This window comes from Budorcas taxicolor, chromosome X, assembly GCF_023091745.1.
Source record: "Budorcas taxicolor isolate Tak-1 chromosome X, Takin1.1, whole genome shotgun sequence".
Taxonomy (NCBI): Eukaryota; Metazoa; Chordata; class Mammalia; order Artiodactyla; family Bovidae; genus Budorcas; species Budorcas taxicolor.
The window spans coordinates 139,747,920-139,756,974 of record NC_068935.1 but is presented as its reverse complement, the minus strand read 5'-3'; the positions used below and the strand labels follow the sequence as shown (position 1 = coordinate 139,756,974).

At 63.3% G+C, this 9,055-nt stretch overlaps 1 protein-coding gene across 1 annotated transcript; it reads left to right on the top strand.

Moving 5' to 3' along the window:
* The first annotated feature begins 4,708 nt into the window (after positions 1-4,708).
* On the top strand, positions 4,709-9,055 carry SLC25A6 (solute carrier family 25 member 6). The gene is made up of 4 exons (XM_052663927.1): positions 4,709-4,900; positions 6,586-7,072; positions 8,222-8,362; positions 8,762-9,055. The coding sequence occupies exons 1-4, from the start codon at positions 4,790-4,792 to the stop codon at positions 8,917-8,919; spliced, it is 897 nt and encodes a 298-aa protein (XP_052519887.1). The 5' UTR covers positions 4,709-4,789; the 3' UTR covers positions 8,920-9,055.

Genomic DNA, 9,055 nt, shown 5'->3' with positions numbered 1-9,055 from the left:
ATTTACTCACTCAGCAGATGACGGCCTGCCCACTGCCCAGGAGGACTGTCTGGACCCATCACGGGCTCACATCTGCCCTCTTCACACCTCTGGGGTGCGTGGGTGGGCACGACCATAGGCCAAAAGGATGTAACTTGACCACCAGTGTGTCCGGCCTGCCCACCTCACCAACATTCCCTGTAGGATCCCTGGGGGTCTCCAGCAGGCACGGTCACGGAGCGGGCCACCCATCAGTCACCAGACCAGGTCCCTTAAAGGCAGGGTCTGATCCTGGCGGCGCTAGTGGTAAAAAAGAAACAAACAAAAAGGCCACTTGCCGATGGAGGAGATGTCAGTTTCATCCCTGCACTGGGAAGACCCCCTGGAGGGAGGGCATGGCGACCCACTCCAAGATTCTTGCCTGGAGAATCCCATGGACAGAGGAGCCTGGTGGGCTGCAGTCCATGGGGTCGCAGAGAGTCAGACACACCTGAGCGACTGAGCAGACGGCAATGCTGTCTCTGGCTGACACCGAGGGGGGACTCACAGAGAGCTTGGCTCGTGCACCCCATTCCCCCCCACCCCCGAAATGTGCCCCTCAGCTCTTGCGATACTCAGCCAATCGTCTTTAACCACCTCTTTTAGTTAACCCAGCCATCTTTCAGATGTCGCTGAGTCGTTAAGAGTCCTGTCTGGCTTTTTTTTTTTTTTGCAACCCACACGGCCTGCAGCCCGCCAGGCTCCTCTGTCCGTGGGATTTCTCAGCCAAGACTGCTGGAGCTTCCCTGTGGCTCAGACAGTAAAGCATCTGCCTGCAGTGCAGGAGACCTGGCTTCGATCCCGGGGTCGGGAAGACCCCCCTGGAGGAGGAAACGGCAACCCGCTCCAGCAGTCTGGCTACAGTCTGTGGGGTCGGGGAGTCGGACGTGACAGGACAAAAACCATCTCTCGGGTACGCAGCCTCTAACGCTGTGCACGTCGGAATTAAAGCTCGGGCCGGTGCTGAGGAATAGGGACCAGCCTTTGGTCTCTGCACCCCTGCCCCCCGGAGTCCTGGAACAGAACCCCTTCCTTCCCCCATCCCCACCCACCATCCCACCTCCCTTAACCATCCCCATCCTAATTCCCACGGGTGCAGTCTTTCCCCCAACACCCAGGGTGTCTGTGGTCCTGCCGCCCTCCCGGGTCAGCCGTTAGGGGAGCGCAAGGCCTGGGCCACCGATGCCCCCCAGCCGTCCTCCCAGAACACACAGGGAGCAGACACCCATCTAAGGCCCACGTGAAGTGCTTTTAAAGGAGAAACACGTTCTGCGGCCTAGTTAGCGAGGACAGACGTCACACTGATCCAGTCCTTCCCGCACAGAGCAAGAGGCTGAGGAGTCAGGGCCAGGGGGAGGGGGGACCCCTGGGATGCATGCAGGACCCCAGGGAGTTGGGGGGGGGGGTCCGTCACATAGGGGAGGGGACAGGGTGGCGCAGAGGTTAACCGCCTCCACCACCAAGGCTGCAGAGAGCCATCCTGGGGTGCCCAACGCCGGCTCTTAAAGCAAAGTTCAGAGTGCCAGGGCCTCGCAGCCTGAAGGACCAGCTCCGGCTGGAAAATCCTCCTTGGCCCAGCGGGCAGAGATAAGCATCGCAGGGTCCCGCCCCGCCCACACGGGCGGGTACCCGATGTGTAGAAACCGCAGATGACAGGAGGGACGCCTCCCTCACCCGGGCGTGCCCCGGAGCCAGCGATGCGTCCCCGCCCAGAACCCAGGGCGGCCTCGCCCTCTCTTCCAGCGCCGTGTGGTCGTGACCGGCCGGAACCGGGCTGGGCCACCAGCCAGCTCCATCCTCCAGGCCCCAGGCCAGCTTCAGTGAAGCCTCAGAAGATGCCAGAACACCAAGGCACTTAGCCCCGCTGCGATCGTCATCTGCTGTCAGCGACCTGATCTGTCCCCACCCCTCTGGGGCCCAGCCATTCTCAGGCCTCACCTCTTACCTGCCTCTCCCCAGGAAGAGGACTCAGGAAGGCCCTCCTGCCAGGACACCAGGGGCTGGGGTGGGGGGGTGCCTCGGCTCTCGTGGGTCAGCAGCCCCTAGCATCCATCCCTCCATCCAGCGTCACTTGCAGGAGACCCCCTCATGAGGAGGGCGGGGCGGCAGAAAGGACAGAGGGGCAGGGATGAGAAAGAAGCAACAGAAACAGCGAAGTGTCAGTCACTCAGTCGTGTCAGACTCTTTGCGACCCCATGGACTGTAGCCCACCAGGCTCCTCTGTCCATGGGTTTCCCGGGCAACAATACCGGACTTGGGTTGCCATGCCCTCCTCCAGGGGATCTTCCAGACCCCGCCATCGAAACCTGGCTGCAGGCAGGTTCTTGACCATCAGAGCCAATGTGGGGGGAGGGGCATAAAGAAAAAAGACGAAGGGGGATAGAAAGAGGAAAAAGCAACAGGGCAGAGAGAGGCAAATTAAGAAAGAATTCTTGCACCTGCGTCGCTACAAAGAATTTGTTTTCTGGACCTGGCTACTGACGCACTTCGGCTTTCGCTTTGTGAAAATTCACAGGACGATACACTTAGTACTTGTTTCAATAAAGAGCTCACAGGGTCTTCCTTTGGTGGCTCAGATGGGAAAAGAACCTGCCTGCAATGCGGGAGATCTGGGTTCACTCCCTGGGTGGGCAAGATCCCCTGGAGAGAGAAATGGCAACCCACTCCAGTAATCTTGCCTGGAGGATCCCACGGACAGAGGAGCCTGGAGGGCTACGGTCTACTGGGTCGTGTCAACTACAAATCGGCACTTAAAGAGCACTGGACAACAAAGCATTGTCCAGATGACTGGACAACAAAGGCAATTTGCCATCTGCCTCTACGGAGATTGAACCCCATGCTGCTATCGCTGTTGACCTTCAACAATCCCTGAGGGAGTTCAGGGTGGAGTGAGGCACTCTGTGCTCCGGGGAATGTGGTGGGACAGGTCTCTCTGTTTTTAGGAACAGATTTTATGATCTCAATCCTTGCAACTCCTCATATCTAGTCCAGTTCAGCTCAGTTCACTCGCTCAGTTGTGTTCGACTCTTTGCGACCCCATGGACTGCAGCATGCCCGGCCTCCCTGTCCATCACCAAGTCCTGGAGTTTACTCAAACTCATGCCCATTGAGTCAGTGATGCCATCCATCTCATCCTCTGTCGTCCCCTTCTCCTCCCGCCTTCAATCTTTCCCAGCATCAGGGTCTTTTCAAATGAAGTCAGCTCTTCGCATCAGATGGCCAAAGGGTTGGACTTTCAGCTTCAACATCAGTCCTTCATACCTACAGAAGCACTAAATCCCTTCAGGGTGACATCAGATCCTCAAGACTAACAAAAACCTTTTGTAAACTGCTTCACGGCATTGAACTCCCCCTTCACCAAAACCTCATATATTGACTTTCCCCCACTGCCACTTTGGAGCAGTCTCTCAGCTATCTGAGATGCTGCCTCCCACGGCTGCAGTCCTCATCAGACACGACTGAGCGAACACTGCATGCGTAAGGCCTTCCAAATATCAAGGTCTCCGGACAAGCCCTTGGAGGCAGGGGGCCTATACCGCGGCGTGTGACGTGTGTGCACACCTGTCGGCGCGTGGGCATGTGCAATGGCTGCATACGTGAGCGTGTCAGTAGACACACGTATACACACGTGAGCGTGTCAGTGAGCCTGTGAAACCAACACACGTGCCCCTGTTCTTCTAGGAAACACCCCCGCCACCCAAGTCGCAGTGCCCGGCTTGACAGGGACTCCCCGAGTCTGAGCCCCAGTGGGTCCTGGAAATGCAGCGGGACCTCCTCCATCCCGGGACCCCCAAATGCACCCAGAGTCATCAGGGTCAGAGCCGGGGGTGCTCGGTCCTCCGGAGGCGCTCTCCTGGGCGGACCCGGGTCTCCCGGGCTGCGCACAGGCAAACCCTACTCCGGAGCCGGGCCGGCCGGGGTTCGGGGCCGTCTCGTACGCTGGGTCAGAGCCCACAGACTGCATCGCTCGTCCCGCGGGGCGAGCAGGGGCCCGGAGGGCGCCAGGGGTCATCAGGACCTTTCCGGGCGGCTGGGTTGGGGGATGCGGGGTCGCGGGCCGGACTCGGCGGTCTGCGGCGCGGCGCCGGGGCCCCAGCGATCGGACCGGCCAGACTGGACGAGCCTGCGGACCCGAGCGCCCGGTGCTACGACTGCGAGAAGAGAGGGCGCGGGGCTTCGCAAAGCCCGGCCTGTCCCCTACGCCAGTGTCGCTCGTCGCCGCCGCCAGGCCAAGCATGACCTTGAAAAGGTCACAGTGGCCGCCACGCAACCCGGCGCGACCCGCCCGGGGCGCGCTCGGCGCAGAGGCGGGTCGCGGTTCCCGACATGCCCCGCGGCGGGACGCGCGGGCCAGGGGCGGGGCCGGGGCGGCGGCGCAGCCAATGGGCGCGGCGCGCGGGGGCCCGCGGGGCGGGGCGAGGCGCAGCTCCCGGCAGCCCGCGGGAGGCGCGGCGCGCACCCAGGGGGCGGGGCCGGGGCGGCGGCGCAGCCAATGGGCGAGGCCGTATGGACAAACGGGGCGGGACGAGGCGCCGCTCCCGGCAGCCCGCGCGGGGGCGGTGCGCGCACCCAGGGGGCGGGGCCCGGGCGGCGGCGCAGCCAATGGGCGCGGCGCGCGGGGGCCGCGGGGCGGGGCGCGGGCCCCTTAGCGGCTGCGCGGTGGCCGCCCTGTCCTTTCGGTCCCGGCGGCGGCAGCGCTGAGCCAGCGGCGCTCACCTTCCGGCTCTCTCTCTGCTTCTCTGCGCCTCCGCTCCGCTCTCCGCCCGCCGCCATGACGGAACAGGCCATCTCCTTCGCCAAGGATTTCCTGGCCGGGGGCATCGCCGCCGCCATCTCCAAGACGGCCGTGGCCCCGATCGAGCGCGTCAAGCTGCTGCTGCAGGTGCGTGTCAGGCTGCTGGCGCGCGGCCGCCGGCGCCGGGCCCCGGGGAGCTCGGGGGCGCGCGCGACCGCGGGACCGGAAGCGGGGAGGTCGCGCCGCTTTGTCCGCGCGCGGCCGGCCCGGCTGGCTTCCGGGGGGTCGCGTCACGTGGGCACCGCCGCGAGGGAGCGCCTGCGCGGGGGGCGCCCGGCGGCGATGTCCGCATTGGGGCGCGGGGGGCCGCGTGCGCGCCGGGCGGCCGGCGGTGGCGCCCTCCGCGCGTGCGCGCTGGGGGGCTGCAGACTTGGGGTGCGCATGCGCTCGGGGAGAGCCGCGTGGACGGACCCTGCGAGGCTGTGGGCGGGGTCCCGTCCCCTTGGGCCGTGGACGGGGGAAGATCTTTAGTCCCCGCAGTTGTACTGGTCTTGCCCACTGTTCGCACTTGTTTGCGCGGGTCTGAGGTGGAATAAACTGCGCTGGTCTGTTTGGAGCGTCACAAATGGGGAGCCAGTGGAATTAGCGTTGCGATGGGATTGCAGCCCCTAAAGAAAATAGGATTCCCCAGGAAGGATGCTAGGAGAGCTTAAAGGCCCCGTGTAAATGTCTTATTAACGACACGTCTGTCGTTGGTGACCTCTGCAGGTGTCAACCGCACATTGGCGCTTGTGGGCACCTGCTGTTTACCTCTGAAAGCGGTAGTAGGTCAGTCGTGTCCGACTCTTGCGACCCCATGGACTGTAGCCCTGCCAGGCTCCTCTGTCCATGAGATTCTCCAGGCAAGGATACTGGAATGGGTTGCCATGCCCTCCTCCAGCGGATCTTCCTGACTCAGGGGTGAAACCCGGGTCTCCTGCATTGCAGGGTGATTCTCGACCGTCTGAGCCGTCTCTATGAGTATTGAATCAGGTGCTGCTGACCTTCAAACCCCGGGAAAGGACTTCAGGGTGGAGAGCAGGAATGAGGCATGCGGGTTCTGGGAAAAAGTGACAGGCCAGGTCATCAGACAGATGTTTCCAGTGGCTGATTGTGAGCCCACTTCTTGCTTGCCCACCTCATGTTTCAGTTCAGTCGCTCAAACGTGTCCGATCATTGCCAACCCCATGGGCTGCAGCACGCCAGGCTTCCCTGCCCATCGTTTAGAAAAGCACTAAAAACTTTTACTGTGACGAGTGCTCCTTGAGGCTCTGAGAAAGGCTCTGCGAGAATGGGTGCTTGCTCTAGGAACTTCCCATTGACCAGAATCTCATCCAGTCTCACCTCTTTGGCTCAATCTCTCAGCTATCTGAGCTGCTCTCCCCCGGGGGTGTAGTCCTCGTCTTGCCCCAGATCTTAACTCGCCACTGTCGGGCCGTGTATTTTTTATAAGTGGCCATGGAGGTCTGCCCTAGGCCTTGGGTGAAGCCCTGTTCCCCCTCACTCCCGCCCCAGGGTGCAGCACGCCAAGCTTCCCTGTCTGTCGTGTGTGAAAAAGCATTAAAAACCTTCACGGTGACAAATGCACCTTGAGACTGTAAGAAACGCTCTGCGAAAATATGTCCTAGCTCGTATGAACTTCTGTTGAGCAGAATCCCATCCATACCGACCTTTCCCTCACCTCTTCGGAGCAGTCACTCAGAGCTGTCTGAGTTTCACCAGAATCTCCTCTAAGTCACGGCGGTGTGCCCAGGCCCCCAGTAGAGCCCTGTGTCTCCCTCCGCCGCCCCCAGGTGCAGCACGCGAGCAAGCAGATCGCGGCCGACAAGCAGTACAAGGGCATCGTGGACTGCATTGTGCGTATCCCCAAGGAGCAGGGCGTGCTGTCCTTCTGGCGGGGCAACCTGGCCAACGTCATCCGCTACTTCCCCACGCAAGCCCTCAACTTCGCTTTCAAGGACAAGTACAAGCAGATCTTCCTGGGGGGCGTGGACAAGCACACGCAGTTCTGGAGGTACTTCGCAGGCAACCTGGCCTCGGGCGGGGCGGCCGGGGCCACCTCCCTGTGCTTCGTCTACCCGCTGGATTTCGCCCGAACCCGCCTGGCGGCCGACGTGGGCAAGTCGGGCAGTGAGCGCGAGTTCAGGGGCCTGGGAGACTGTCTGGTGAAGATCACCAAGTCCGACGGCATCCGCGGGCTGTACCAGGGCTTCAACGTGTCGGTACAGGGCATCATCATCTACCGTGCCGCCTACTTCGGCATCTACGACACCGCCAAGGGTGAGCTCCCTGCCGGAGGCGACGGTGGGGGCGGCACCGGGAGGGCCGGGGCCTTCTGCTCCCTGGGGCAGGGGACTAGTCCTGGGGGGAGGGCGGAGGCACCTCAGCTGCTGATAGCTGAGGGCTCCCAGCCCTGGCAGCTGGAGGCTGAGACCCAGGTGTGGGCGGGGCTCTCTCCTGGCGAGTGGACTCCCGGAGTCCTCATGCGCTCCTCCCTCTGGGTGTGTCTGTCTGACCCCAGAGCCGCCTGGTGACCTCATTTCACCTTCATTCTCTCTTGAAAGTGAAAGTGAAGTCACTCAGTCGTGTCCAACTCTTTGTGACCCCAGGGACTGTAGCCTATCAGGCTCCTCCATCCATGGGATTTTCCAAGCAAGAGTGCTGGAGTGGATTGCTGTTTACTTCTCCAGGGGATCTTCTCGACCCAGGAAAAGAACCCGGGTCTCCGGCATTGCAGGCAGATCCTTTAGCATCTGAGCCACCACCCTCATTTCCAAAGACAGCTACCTTCTAGGTTCCTGAGGGTTAGGAATACATGTAAATTCATCACCATTGATAAGAGGGATTCCTGGTTGGCCTGGGCAGATAGCACAGAAAGGGCAGCTTGGGCAGCACAGCTTTATTGCTTCCAGTCCTGGAGGCTGGAGTCGGACCCAGGTGGGGGCGGGGCCGGTCCCTCCGGAGCCTTCCCTCCTCACTGCCCCTCCCTGTGTGTCTGTCTGCCCTGACCTGTTAAGGGCCCCGAGTTGTAGTGAGTTAGCATCTTTCTGTGTGGTCTTGGTTTTGTCTGTGAAATGTTTGATTTCCCGTACACACGTACAGTTAGGGACGGTAGCGTTCCTATGCGTGCACTTCCATCCTCTAGTGCCGGGGTTTGGGGCTCCGCCACGACCTGGGGGACGGCACCCCTCAGTCCCTGTAGGTGAGCCGCCCCGGAGGCGGGGCCGGGCCGGCTGGCACCGTTTACAGTGCAGCAGACGTCAGAGCGAGCGTCCCCTCCTTGCCAGCGGGGCCCGTCCCGCCGGCTGGCAGGGCGTGTGCTGACCCCAGTCCGACCCGGCAAGTGTCCCCGGAGGAGCTGGGAACTCCACGTGGAGGTGTGGGCGGCCCTGGGGCCTCACCCCGTGCCCCCCCCCCCCGCCCCCGCAGGCATGCTCCCCGACCCCAAGAACACGCACATCGTGGTGAGCTGGATGATCGCGCAGACCGTGACGGCCGTGGCGGGCGTGGTCTCCTACCCCTTCGACACCGTGCGGCGCCGCATGATGATGCAGTCGGGGCGCAAAGGAGGTACCGGCCGCGGGAGGCGCAGGCGGGGGGCGCTGCGCGGAGCACGCGCTCAGGGCGGCGCTGACGGGCGCGGGGGCAGCGTCTGCGCCCGGAGAGCAGCAGCCGGGCCTCGTGGGGGCGGGCGGGGCGCGGCGGGCACGGGGCCCGCGGGCGCCCTGCGATCTGATACGGGCGTCCCCCGCGGGCGCCCGCGGCTCGCTCGGTCTTGGCCCTGGCGTCCCCGAGCCTCGTGGGGGCTGGCGTCCTGGGCTTGAGCCCCTCCCGAGAGCGCATGCCCAGAGCCGCCGCCTCTCCGCTCAGAGCTCCTGGCGCGCACGCGGCGGCCCCGGCCTCAGCAGCCCTGCCGGGCCCCCCGGGCGCCGGGTCCGAGCGCGCCGTGACCGCGCCGTCTCCCCACAGCCGACATCATGTACAAGGGCACCGTGGACTGCTGGCGGAAGATCCTCCAGGACGAGGGCGGCAAGGCCTTCTTCAAGGGCGCCTGGTCCAACGTGCTGCGCGGCATGGGCGGCGCCTTCGTGCTGGTCCTTTACGACGAGCTCAAGAAGGTCATCTAAACGCCTGGCCGGCCGCCGCGACCGCCCCGCGTCATCCCGCACTGTGACGGACCACCGACTTCCAGAGATTCCAGCGTCCCTGCCGGGGCCGGGCCGCCCCGCGCCGGGGGCGCCTCACTGGCAGACCATCGGCCCT

Bases quoted from the DNA above. Each gene is read 5' to 3' on its own strand.
- SLC25A6 (XM_052663927.1), top strand. From the start codon at position 4,790: ATGACGGAACAGGCCATCTCCTTCGCCAAGGATTTCCTGGCCGGGGGC. The intron at 4,901-6,585 runs GTGCGTGTCAGG...CGCCGCCCCCAG, and splicing joins GCGTCAAGCTGCTGCTGCAG to GTGCAGCACGCGAGCAAGCA. The intron at 8,363-8,761 runs GTACCGGCCGCG...GTCTCCCCACAG, and splicing joins GCAGTCGGGGCGCAAAGGAG to CCGACATCATGTACAAGGGC.